The sequence below is a fragment of the Setaria italica genome, chromosome VIII (assembly GCF_000263155.2).
Source record: "Setaria italica strain Yugu1 chromosome VIII, Setaria_italica_v2.0, whole genome shotgun sequence".
NCBI classification, from domain to species: domain Eukaryota; kingdom Viridiplantae; phylum Streptophyta; class Magnoliopsida; order Poales; family Poaceae; genus Setaria; species Setaria italica.
Window position 1 is genome coordinate 27157277 of NC_028457.1, and position 13146 is coordinate 27170422.

General features: G+C 47.8%; 1 protein-coding gene and 1 long non-coding RNA gene across 6 annotated transcripts; both read right to left on the bottom strand.

Moving 5' to 3' along the window:
* Window positions 1-234: 234 nt before the first annotated feature.
* Window positions 235-2619, bottom strand: LOC101759154 (bisdemethoxycurcumin synthase). Its single transcript, XM_004979332.4, has 2 exons — window positions 1502-2619; window positions 235-1398 (listed from the first exon to the last, which is right to left on the bottom strand). Exons 1-2 carry the CDS (start codon window positions 1698-1700, stop codon window positions 389-391), a joined length of 1209 nt encoding a protein of 402 aa, XP_004979389.1. The 5' UTR covers window positions 1701-2619; the 3' UTR covers window positions 235-388.
* Window positions 2620-5891: 3272 nt separating this feature from the next.
* On the bottom strand, window positions 5892-8492 carry LOC101759560. 5 transcript variants are annotated; one of them, XR_002678719.1, is made up of 5 exons: window positions 8139-8492; window positions 7452-7784; window positions 6662-7355; window positions 6439-6541; window positions 5892-6359 (listed from the first exon to the last, which is right to left on the bottom strand). It is a non-coding gene; the product is annotated as an uncharacterized LOC101759560 (long non-coding RNA). The 5 variants fall into 5 exon arrangements; XR_002678720.1 differs by having other exon boundaries at window positions 7452-7529; window positions 7637-8492; XR_002678721.1 differs by having other exon boundaries at window positions 6662-7172; window positions 7293-7355; window positions 7452-8492.
* Window positions 8493-13146: the final 4654 nt, after the last annotated feature.

The window sequence follows — 13146 nt, forward strand, 5'->3', positions numbered from 1 at the left end:
TCCACCCTAACTCCTCGAGTCCCTCAGTCCAAGCCTACTCGTGTCCACCCTTCACAGCCCTAGTATATCGGCATGAACCTTTCGCTTGATAGTCGACCACCATGTTGCATCCTACACCTGCACATCACAAGCCAAGAGACACAACTCACAAGATATGTTTTACACATACCACAACACAACGTACTCAACACAACACCTCTGATTAGCCGTTAGCATAAACATGCACATATGAAATATTAACTTAACCGGAAAAGTTTCAAATCATCCAGACTCAACTGGAAACGTTTCAAATCATCCAATCAATCACTCATTACAAATAGACCAAGCGCATGTCAACTCTCTCGTACTGTCGTACGTATATTTAGGAAGGTGTGACGACGGTGATATTCTAGTCTTCGTCCTGGCTACCGGCAGCATGCAGCAGCATCGTCTCCACCGTGATCCCCGGGCCGAGACCCAACATGACCCCCCACGCGCATTTCTCCCGTTCCTCCTCGTTAGCTCCCCGGCGTCTCCACATCTCCTCGAGGACGAAGAAGACGGTCGCGCCAAGCATGTTGCCGTACTCACTCAGCACACGGCGGCTGGCCGCCAGCTTCTCCGGCTGCAGCCCGAGAGCGGCCTCATAGCTGTCCAAGATCGCGCGGCTGCCAGGGTGCGCCGCCCAGAAGAGGTCGTTCCAGGCGCCGGCGAGGCCATGCAGATGCGGCGCCAGCGCCTCCGACAGGCACCGCTCGATGCCGCCGCAGACCATCGCCGGCAGGGCTGCGGACAGGCGGTACTCGATGCCAAGCTCGCCGAGCTTCAGCTCCACGACGCGGGCGGTCGCAGCCAGGGTGGTCTGCGTTGCGGACACCATGTGGAAGATGGGGCGCTCGGCCGGGCTCACCGGGCCAGCGCCGACGACGGCGCTGCCGGCGCCGTCGGCGAACAGTGCCGCGGCGACGAGCTCCTCGAACTGGGCCTCGTCGGGCGAGCGCAAGAAGGTGAGGCCGGTCTCGGCGCTGACCACGAGGACGCGCGCGCCGCGGGTGTTCTCGGCGAGGTCCTTGGCGACGCGGAGCGCGCTCGTGCCGGCGGTGCAGCCGTAGAGGTAGAGCAGCGTGCGCTGCACGTCCTGGCGAAGGCCGAGGAGCACCGCCAGGTGGAGGTCCAAGCCCGGAGCGGCGGCGCCGCCGGTGGTGGTGCTGACGACGAGGTGCGTGATGTCAGCGGCCGGCCGGCCCCACTCGGCGATCGCCCTGGCCGCCGCCGCGGCGGCGACGTCGGGCAGGGAGCCCGCGGCGATGCGCATCCTCGTGTCGAGCGAAGGCAGCGCGCGGTCCAGGATCTCCGGGTGCGCGGCGAGCATCTCCTCGGTGAGGTGCCCATGGCGCTTCTTGATGCCGGATTTCTCGCCTGAAATGCGATATGGTGTAGGCATTGCAACAGAAAAAAAAGCATTATCCACTAGTGTGTGATGTGGCAAAACGGTTCTGTAAGGTTTCTGATTGATCTCTACATATTCTCTTCATCTTTGCCTTGAGCATGGCGAGGTGGTCGCTGTTGCTGACCCGGAAGTACCAGTCGGCAAACTCATCCTGGAGCAGGCAGTGCGATGGGTTCGCCGTGCCGATAGCGAGCACGGCCGCGTGCCCGTCAGCGCTGCGCGGCCTCCGGGCATCCTGAATGACCGTGGCCGGACTGCCTGTTGCTGCCATGGTTGATCTCGCTCCGGCCGGCCGGCGGAAAGAGCAGTGGAAGAAGTACTAGGCCGGTCGTCGTATGAAGACGGGACAGAGCAAGCTATCGAAGCTCTTGGATATATAGTAGTGCGTGACGTGGTTTCGTCTAAGCTTGTTTAGGTGGCAAATTGCTAACTATTAACCGGTATCGTACGTACACTGTTAACAATATGAATGGAGCGCTGCTCTTAAGGAGATGCATGCTAGGCATGAAAATGAACGGAGTTTTTGTGTGCGTCTCTTCACGTGAAAAGAATGCGGCATGAGCTGTTCCTTAGTACGACTAGTCCATTAAACCCTAACGCGCGCCTACATATTTAGTTAAGATGTATGACCAGTAATAGAGATTCGTCCGAAAATCATGTTTCGAGATTCAAACACATAAGATGGTGCAATAAAAAGTGAAAATAAAATTATGAATATGAATGGAAAAGGTGCTAATTATTATTAACTAAAGTTCTATCACAGCCGGAAACTACGGGTATCTTTTGTGAATATTGTGATAGAATATTAAACAAAATAGGCAGGCAAGGTAAATAGTTTTGATATTAGCTGTGGCACGTGGGTCCTAATTTTTTAATGATTTTTTGATACTTACGCCTCTCAAAGTTATTAGTCCGTATTGGAGCACAGGCTGGCTTTGGAAAGTTTATTAGTCCAAAAATCAGCTCCCACTAAAAATTAGGAGTAGGTGGAGCTCTATCAAACAAGCCCTTTCAACATTTTCAGCAGATTCTCATTCCTAATTCCATTGGGAGAGTTGGTGAAAATAGTACTCCAGTAGATCCCCTTTACTTTTCCTTTTTTCCAAATTATTATAACAAATCAATAATCCATCCCAGCTCTCTCTAAATATGGTAGTTGGATTGGTATGAGGTTAATAATGAAAGATATATTAGGAAATACACATTAGGTAGTTATTGGGAAAGATTTATTTAGGGACTACTGTAGATGCTCTAATACAATCTATTCACTAGGCTTGGTATTACACTAGGATCGTGCCCGTGCATTGTTACGAGCAATAAAACATTTATATTACAATACATATAGCATTCAACATGATAATAACAATGTGAAAATAAGAAAAAAAATTATTAAATAAGTTCATTGGATATCCAATTTACACCAGAGATACCCATGTCGGGGCACGAGTGCAAACTACAAGGGGCAAATGCAATCAGACTACTACTACTGCTGATAAAGATATACATTGTTCATACAGTAGACAGGCTATGGATCGCATGTACAGTATAACAGATGAGTAAACGGATGTACACTTCACTGGCACAACTACACAAATAACTAAAAAGAAGGTGCCGCTGCACACTACACCAGAAAATGTTTTTATTGGTGGGTAAAACCCCACAGTGCTGACAGGTTCCACATCCGCTAGCAACTTTGAGCCAGGACAAATGACGGTCTGTGCTGGCGGGTGACATAACCAACCGTCAGCATAGTGGATACCTGTGCTGGCGAGTGACACAACGAACCGCCGGCACAATGGATCTCTGTACTAGCGGGTGACATAACCACTTGCGACCATAGTGAAATTCTGTGCTAGCGGGTGGCGTAACCATACATTAGCTCAGAGAAATTATGTGCTGGCGGTTGGTTATGCCACCCGCCAGGAATATTTATTTTCCCACCCTATTTATTATTTCCCGTTATTTATTTATAATTTCTATTTTTTCTAGTTTTTAACCGTCAAATTTAAATATGTACCTCCAACCACATAATAATGAACTTAAATAATAAATAATTCACATTACTAAAAATTGCATTATTCACATTATTCATCAAAATTGAATAATAAATAATTCACATAATTCAATGAATGGAATAGAGCTATACATGCATACACGACTTATATCGTCCATGCACGAAGACGCTCGCATCCTTCTGCCGCCAACTCAACCCAACACGCTCACAGCTATACTCCAGTCTATGACAGCCGCGCAGCGGGCGAGTGAGGAGAGGATGATACAGATGCAGTCTTAGATTGCCCGTCAGTTTCAGACCCAGTAGGTCATTCTTAAGGGTATGAGACAGCAGGAGGAGGCTTAGAGGCAATAGATCCTATAGTAGGATATGGTTACCAGTCAGATGTTGTCTTTTCTCTCTGGATGCCTAGGATAGCTATATCCTCACACTGGGCTGGAGCCACCACCACTTTCTACCACTCAGCAGCTCCAACATGATCCCACAGCTCCTCTGATTGTTGGTTTCGTGCAGACTCCCTTGGCCACTGACCCAGTCTCACCTCTTTTGCAAACAGGGATGTTGTCACTACCACAGACGACCGGGCCTCAGCTTACACAGTCACAAGCTTCTTCTCCCGAGCAGCCATGTCAGGGTGAGTTCACGAGTCCAATGTCGACTCAGGTGTCTGCTCCGTTATCTACAGCTCCACTTCTATCAAAGGAGACACCGCCGTAGCCTTCTCTCGCAGCATCGAGGTCTAGTTCTCCTCTTCCGTCCTTCGTGACACCTCAGTTCGAGGGGCTTGACGGGTCGTATGCCGCTCTTCGCACTATCACTCAGTAGATTCAGGCAGAGATGGCTTCTAAGGTTAAGGGGATAGTTTCCTCTCCTTTGCCCAAGGGTGGCATGCCCGCTTCCCCTCGTGTTGATCCAGCTCTTCCCGAGAGTTCTCCCAGCATTTCTAGCTCGAGCTCCAACGCTGACGCCTCGGCATGCATTGTTCAGCCCTCTGGATCCGTCGCTTCTGCCTCACCGCCTAAGGGGGAGTAGAGATAGGGGGAGCTTGGGGGTGTTTGTTGGTTATTTTGTGGATCTTCATGTAATAGACACGTCATTTGGCTTTTGTGCATGTTGTATTATATTATTGACATGTGTACTCATGTTTGTGGTTATACCTTTATGTTATTTCTTGTATGCTTGTTTACCTTCTCCTTATCTTACTTGTCATGCATTTTGTTATTGAATTGTGCTTTAATTTAAAGGCTAAGGATGTTTCTAGAACTAAGTGTCACAAGGAGATGAAGGACACTTAGTTCTATTTTTTTCTCTCTTGCCTCCTCTCTCTCTCTCTCTCCTAGTTCTAGATCTAGATGACAAGCTAATGAAGGTTGGAATGACACAAACTCACTTTATATAGCCACCTCCTCCAAGGACTCCTCCAAGAAAATCAAGAGCAAAACCTATCCCCTTAGATTTGGTGTTTTTAGGCTTTTCCCGAGCTCCTCTTGGCAAGTGCCAAAAATAGAAGGTTGTCTGGGGAGGAAGATGAACACGAGCTTTTATACTGTGCTCTGTGCTGGTGGGTGACATAAGCCAACCGCACCCGCCAGCACAGTGGCTCTCTGTGCTAGCAGGCGACATAAGCCAAACGCCAGCACAAGTCACCCATCTATACTGGCGGTGGGCTTATGTTGCCTGCCAGCACAGTGGCTCTCTGTGGTGGCGGGTGACATAACCACCCACCAGCACAGATGGGGTGACCTGTGCTGGCGGGTGCTTGCGTCGCCCGCCAGCACAATGGCTTTCGTTGGAGCACCAAGCTCCAAATCAAAATGAGACTCAACACGTTGCTTCGTTATGGTTTTGGCTACTCCCTTCGAATGCCGACTATAAAACTACCTTGCCAATAGATTACCCAACCAGCGCTCCAATAATGGGATAATACCGCGAAGGAAGAAGAGCCACACTCTCCACATTGGAGCCCAAAACCCACAGCCAGGTCCTTTTCCAACAGGGCCAGTGTTGAAATGGTAATATATCAAGTGCTTCAGATCCTTGCACATCCTAATTTGCCTCATCAATCGGTACTTGTACCTATACATACCAGTTAGCTGGCCAACATGAGAGAATGTGTATTGCTGGCAGTGGGCTTATGTCGCCCGCCACCATAGTGGCTCTCTGTGCTGGCGGGTGACATAACCACCTGCCAGCACAGATGGCATGCCTATGCTGGCAGGTGCTTGCGTCGCCCGCCAACACAGTGGCCACTGTGCTAGCGGGTGCTTCCCGGCTGGCCCGACGATTCTCTATGCTGGCGGGTGCCAATTGCGCCCGTCAGCACGCTAATTTTTCTGTGCCAGCACAAATCGATTCTGGCGTAGTGGCATCCTCTCGAAAATGGGAAGCAACAAAGTTCTCGTTTAATGGCCAAACTGAAAAGGCTCAACACTCAAAACTTTCCCCTGGTTTGAGTATGAGCAAAGCAAGAACTTATTTTGACTTGAAATATTGCAATCTATTACAACAAGAAAGAAAGTGTGCGAAGAAGAATAGGGGAACTAAACTTCAAGCCGACCTTTGTTTGTGGTAATGAATGCAATTATAATTGCAAAGAAGTGCAAACACAATAGTACATGTTATGCACTTATCCTCTACAGCCCGGACAATAAATCATGATCCAGTTTAACTCACATTTTGAATTTTCACAGGATTCGTTTACACACCCAATTCAGCAGAGAAAATGTGAGCAAGGCACATGCTTAAGACAGTCCATCAAGCAGCGTAATTTTTGCCCAAGACTGATCTATATTTATGTAACAATTCAGGGACCACCTTATCACGTCATGGAAATGGAAGCATTTGAGCATGATTGCATAAACTTACAAGCTGAGGGATGCAAATAAACACATATGAGAGTTATGATCCCATCTGCCACTGCACAAAGAAATGGTATTTTACAAGGTCTAAACATTTGCTCAAACCAAGTCAGCGAAAAGTAGAATCTCAGTGGTACCTTAAGAACTGATTCTCCTTGGTTTGATGTCTTGGATTCCTTCATAGCTTTCATTTGGGGTTTTGTTGCTTTTCCAGCTGCTGACTTATCAAACTCTTCTTGTCTGAAGATTTACAAAAAGAAAATCTGTCACAATTGGGACTAAGCTACCTCACAGGCTCAGACCAAGTAATCACTATGAATTAGTATGGAATAAGAAGAATATAAATTTAAGAAACCTTACCAATCTAAAATCTCCTATTGCTCTTAAAGTCAACCCCTCTCCAAGCTTGTCATGCAGCCTCCTATACAACAGTTGCACTGATCATCTAAGAAGGCTGAATTCTGACAATAATACTTGAAGGTGGAGTCCTGAACATCTGCACTTGAATTTCCTATCTAAGCTATAATCTAAAGGTAGAATTTTTTAATCTGATACACTTCTAACGACCTAATTCAGTAATCGATACAATTCAATAAGAGAACAAGGCCATCCCAGAATTAGCAAGCTTTGGACAGTTCTAATCAGGTGGGCACTCTGCACAAGATGAAGCAAAAGAGGAAATCAGAGGCCCGAGGTAACATTGTGTATCAAGAACAGGGAGAGAAGTTTCAAAGTTCTGACAGAAAGGAGGATGGGCACTGCTCCAAACTCTTCATCTAGAAACCATTTGATCGGAACCCTCTCAACTCAATATCACAAACCCTGCAGGGCAATCAAATTCCCCCAATCTGATAAACCCCAGCCCGGCAGTCTGCGCCCAGTCAGGAAACGCGGAGGAGGAACAGATCAATCGAGATAATATTGCATATCCCAGGCCTACATAGCATATCTGATAATATTCAATAAAAGGACAGGATGCAATTTTTCATACCACATGTTGTGGGATTAAGAATAAGCACAAAGTGAAGTCAGGGGCTGGCATTGCCACGAGAGCCTGTCAACAGAACATCATGGACAAAACCATAGTCAGACAGTAAACCAAGATATGCTACTGATAAATAAATTCAATGAAACCATTAGAGGTTATGACCTTAATCTTCCTTTCTAGCAAGCACCATTGCTGCAATATGTAAGCTGTAGAATTTAACTATGAGTGCAACACATAAGACTGAAAAAGAAAAACAAGTACTGAGAACATAGAGTCCAGTTAGCAAACTACTTCTTGAAGTTCTATAACCTGCAATGCCTTGTAGTAATCAAAATCATATATGTTACCATTATTGCTCTTCTTTCACGTTTTCCATCTGCAATGCCTTGTACAAAGGCTCATGATGAAATGTTGGCTGTAGGCAGCAACTGTGTGTAAAAAGTTTTGTTCCCAAATTTGGCTGTCGCCCTTGCCTTGACCTTGCGTGCATTTGGCCTGTTTGAGGATTCTTGTATGCATAATTTGTTGTGGTCTTAAAATACCATTCACTAATTAAACTGAACAGTTTGACCAAAATGTGAGAATTTAAACTTAAATAGCGTATATGGGAAAGGTTCTACGCATTCTTGGATGGGTTTACTGTTCATAATTTCCAAACAGAATCATGTGCAAACCCATCTCTCTTGCTGACATGTGAGCCACGCCGTTCCATCTCTCTCTACCTCTCGATAAACAGGATCACGCAAAACAGAGAGCTGGCACCATCCCAGTCTAAATCAACCCATCCCACCGTGCTTCCAAACTAAACATGTGGGACTCTCCAATTAGACTTAGACATTATAACCATACCTTTTCCAACAGTATTTTCCATCATCTGATCTCCGCCACACTGTGCAACTGTATGGTGAGCAAAATAACTCGCCAACAAGCTGCGAGTGGACAGTTGAGCAAATTCAAGGCATATACATTGATTTGAGTGCACATGCATCATGGCCTCCAGACTAGGCCGACAGTCCTTTCTCAGCAGTGTCCTGGACAAAGCTAGGAGCACACGATGCACCTTCCTCACGAAGATTCTTCTAGCATCATGGCCTCCAGACTAGGCCAAAGAGACTGTAGAGGAAAGGACCACCTGAGTATTCTTCACGAGAATTCTTCTAGCATCAGAAAATATGGTGGAAGCTACCCTGGTGAACAACAAGCGCTATAACTTGAGCCATGAACACTCCGGATGCAGATGCAGCTCTATTTATAGCCAAGGCAGTCGGCTACCATCCAGAGTGCTACAATATGCTCCCGTGAATGCACAGCAGAGCTCCATGTGCACATCACGCCTATACAGTATTCACGTGACGCTTGTCCTTACCGTCAGGACTCTGACAACCAGTGTTCACATGTTGCTCGTCTTTATCGATTGGACATGGATGAGCAGCACTCCCATGTGGCCCTCCTGACAAAGCTGCAATCATGCAAGTACTCTACTCAGGGGAGTTGAGGAAACAAGCCCTAGTCAGCGGAATCCTGGAGAAACTACCCGATGACCACTACCGGATAGCTCGAGTACTCAAGTACCCAACAATTTGCATCCAAAGAGGCTGACAATAGTAGCCTTGTGCACAGACACTCACCTCGGTCGTACGAGCAAAATCAAGACCAAGTGTGAGAAGCACTAAACACGATAGATGACAAGTCAAGAGCAACAAATTGCATTAAGACTTAAAGTTATCTACACATTTATCCCATTACAAAACTAAATGTTCTTCCTGTCCCAAAAGATAAGGAATTCATTGCAGGTCCAGGTGCTTGGCAACTTCCTCGGTAATGGGATCCATCACCTACAGATATTGCTGGAAGACTTCATCCGTGCAATTTCCCGCTATACCCTCCATGATAGGAGATAAGTCCACGTCGGGGTAGAAGGACTTCACGAAGGCTAGCAACTATTTTGAGATGGACTTCCCCATCCCTTGGACATAGCCTATGATCTTTCCCAATGCATATCGGAGTCTCTCCACCAGCGGGCGAGGATCCGCGCCAGCAACCGGAGGCTCCACCATGTCAGCCAAGGGTCGGGCTACCGCAACAACTCTTGCAGCTCCAGCTTATAGGTCCCAAGTTCGACTTGTTGCGTCTGGATGGTCATCAGGGCATTGATCAGATCGACTTCACCATCCTGGCGCATTTTCCTCTCCTTCTCCAAGTCGCGCTCCAGCTCGAACACTTGTTGCCCCAGCCTCTCATGTTGATCAGTGGCCCAGTAGTAGGTATTTTTCCAATCAATTATGGAAGCCTTCAACTGGGATTCCTGATTCTTATACTCTGCACAACAGAGACCAAAAGGCAGTCTAAAAGACTATATGCTACCAACAGACGAACACAACAAAAAGATGAATATTCACCTTCAAGCTTCTAGCTCAATGACTTGTTCCAGGTGGCAAGGCGCTCTTTCTCCTTTTCCAAGTCTTGCACCTATGCCCGAAAGGTCACCGCAGTGCTGTCAAGTTTCATGAAAAGCTGGGAAGTCAACTGCAACTCCTCAACTGGCTCTTTCTGCAGCACCTCAACACACTGCACGATCTTGCCATGATCCTGCAACAATTGGGATTTCTGGCGGGAGGTGTTGATCAGGTCCTGCTATTTAGAAATTAGTACTTGGATACTACACAAAATACAAATTGTGGGCATTCAGAAGTGAAGCATAAGGCAAAGTTCAAACTTACCTCGGTGTAAGACGCGACGCATTGGTTCATCTCGAGTATGGTGGCCACTGTCTGTGCATCTAGCAGAGGATCGTCAATAAGCTGAACCTCCTCGGGTAGCACCCGAATATCAACGCTTGGCTTGATCCTAGCACTGGGAACTAGGACCATCTCACGGCAAGATGATGTGCCGGCTTCAGAAGTCATCCCGATAGCAGCAGCCACGGCTTCAAGAGCTCAGGCGGCCTCAAGCTCGGGGGCTTCGAGAGTAGCAGCGTTAAGGGGGATAACTTCCATGATCACAGGTGGAGGCGGACTCTCCACGGGAATAGCCATGGGAAGAGCCCTGGGTATAGCAAGCTCGGGGGCTGGCACTGCAATATCAGCCAATGAGTCAATTACGTTGTGCATCAACGCAACGATGAGTGATGCGGCACTTGTCTCGATCGTCGGAGCTGAATCTCCCCCTGCCAGGGCTACAGTAGGCGTGAGGGTTGCATCTTCAACCGAGCGGCTAGCGCCATCGGTTGTTGACCTTGAACCCGACGACCTAAGGCCCAGGCTAGAAGACTTCCTACACAACATAGAGTGTTAGTGACGGAAGACAACCAACTACTCAAGCTAGAATTGGTACTCAACTATATCAAATCAATTTACCTTGTGGATTGTCGCAACTTTAGCGAGGCTTCCCCACCAAGTGCAGGGGCTTGACAGTGGGGGTAGGCTTCCCTGGCAAGGCACGTTGCAGCACAGCCTGACTACTGCCAGCCAGAGTAATCCTATCTTTTTCCTGTGCGGCTACCTCAGTACTCGCAAGATTGACTTTAGCAGCAGGAGGCTTCGGATCATCTTCAACCATGACGACCTCCCCAGATTCTGGAACTTTAGGCAGGATGGTGCCAGCTGCCACCTCCGTCGCCTCGACTACCTGCAGATACAACAAGTCCTGATTATTAGTCATGGCATCAATATACATATATAATTGTACCCGCAGCTCAGGGTTTTGCCCTTCTTCAAAAGTTATTACCAGCAGGGACACGAGCTCAATGATGCGCAGAGTACTTGGAGCACGCGTCCTAGTGACCATCCACTTCTTCTTCGGTGGTGGGGCCAGAGCGGTCTCAAGTTCATCATCTGCAGGGCACTTCGATGAGCCTGAGGATGTCCCAGCTTTGTCCGAGGCGCAGACCTTCACACAATATGCCCCAGCAGCATCAGAGTCTGAGCTGCTGAAGGACTCAGTTTTGTCTTCTTCCTCCTCCTCCTCGGCAGCCCCCAGTACAGCAAGGTTTCGCCCAAACACCCGTGGGGCACTCTCCATATCGCCAGAGCCAGGGGGAGGAGGGGGTGACTAAATCACAAGTATGTCTTCCTGCATAAAGGTAGACAAGTGAGAAAAGCAAGAAAGACCTCAAATAAGTACTAGGGGGCTAAGGCCAGGGGTACTTACTGCTCTCGACGGGTTGACGACGCTGAACTCTGGGACTACTCGAGGGATCTCATTGGCATTCTTAAAGAAGCGCTTCAACCTTTCCATCACCTCATCGACAGAGATCTCCTTAAGCATCACCCTTGATAGGTCGTTGAGGCCCGAGTACTCGTAGCCCAAGGTGTGGTGGAGCTGCAGGGGTTGAACTTGCCTCTTCATAAAACTGAAGGCTACTCCAACTCCTATCAGTCCTTGATTCTTCAATTGGGTGATCCTGCCTAAGAGCTCGGGCACTTGAAGACTGTTCCCGTGCGTCGGCTAGTCTATCCACCTGTTGTTCCACTCTGGGCAGTGACCAGTCCCCTTTGGAAGCTTTGGATTATGGTCTCTAATGTAGAACCACTTCTCCTTCCACTAGTGTGACTCCAACAACTCGTACTCCATGTACAGGCTACTACTATTCTCCCGCGTCTGAATTTAAGCACCCCCGACTACTGCAGTACACTCCAGTTTTGGCTGCAGCTTCACCCGAAATATTTTGCGGAACACCTAAAAGTAGGGTTGAATCCCCAAGAAAGCCTCGCACAAATGCACAAAGACATCAATGTGGAGGATACTATTGGGACTGAGGTTGACTAGTTGAAGCTTGTAATAATCCAGAAGACCCTGCAGAAAATCAGAGGAGGGGATGGCAAAACCCCGCTCAACAAAGTGGGCGAAGGTTACCATCTCCTCGGGGTACTCTTCAAATGGCCACGCATTACCGAAGGAACACCTCCAGCCTACGATTGCTTGATTCTGCAGTAGCTTCACTTTCTCCAATGCTTGGATTTCCCCTTTCCTTCATGGTCGATTTCTTCTAGGCATAGGCAGGAGTTGGCAGAGCAGTTTGGTTTGTCTTCCCGTACTTGGGCGGAGGCAATTGTGGCTCCTTCCTCTTTCCAAATCTCCTCTTGGAACCTTTAGCGCCGCTGGAAGCAGAAGCTTTTCTCCCCATCTTGGATGTCATGAGCTGCTTCACACGCATACGCTCGGGGGCTCACAGGAGGGAGGTGGCATCGGTGATCTCAAATTGGATTGTGGCGGCGTTGGGCAGTAGGGTTTTCTCAAGCGCAAATAGCAGATGGCAATGGCGGAGCAAATGGAGGGTAACTTCCCTCATCTATTTATAATAAGAAGCAGAGTAAATGGAGGTAATAGCCCCGATGTTTTCGCCTATGGCCCTTAATTCCGCATATGGCCGACAAATTTCGAAGTTACCGCAAAAGATAAGGTTACTATTGACGACGGTCACGATGACTGCTCGTTGACCCTTATACCTCCTAAAACTAGTCGGGTAATGGCTCGAGGGTTGTGTGCCACATGTCCATCGGCTAAAAAGTTTTTTCTCCAGAGTTTAAGGTGAAGACAATGCAAATGCAGATTGACTCTCAGCCTGATTCTTCGATTCAACCTAAGGCTTGGGGGCTACTCCATATATAAATTCAAGGGCACATCCATATATAAATTCAAGGGCACATCCATATATAAATTCAAGGGCAGATATTCTAGACAGCGTCGGATGAGGCTTGAGCACATTCTAGCCACATGGCAATACTCAAGTTACTTGAAGGCTCAACTTCAATAGAGTACTCAGAAGAGCATCAAAAACTAGTCGGATGAAGCCTGTAAAGGTACTCGGGACTGCTGCATTTGACTGAAACGTACTTGAGGGTTGTCGTACATACAT

Coding starts and splice junctions, on each gene's coding strand:
- LOC101759154 (XM_004979332.4), bottom strand. CDS start 1,700: ATGGCAGCAACAGGCAGTCCGGCCACGGTCATTCAGGATGCCCGGAGG. Junction 1,399..1,501: donor GGCAAAGATGAAGAGAATAT/GTAGAGATCAAT, acceptor ATCGCATTTCAG/GCGAGAAATCCGGCATCAAG.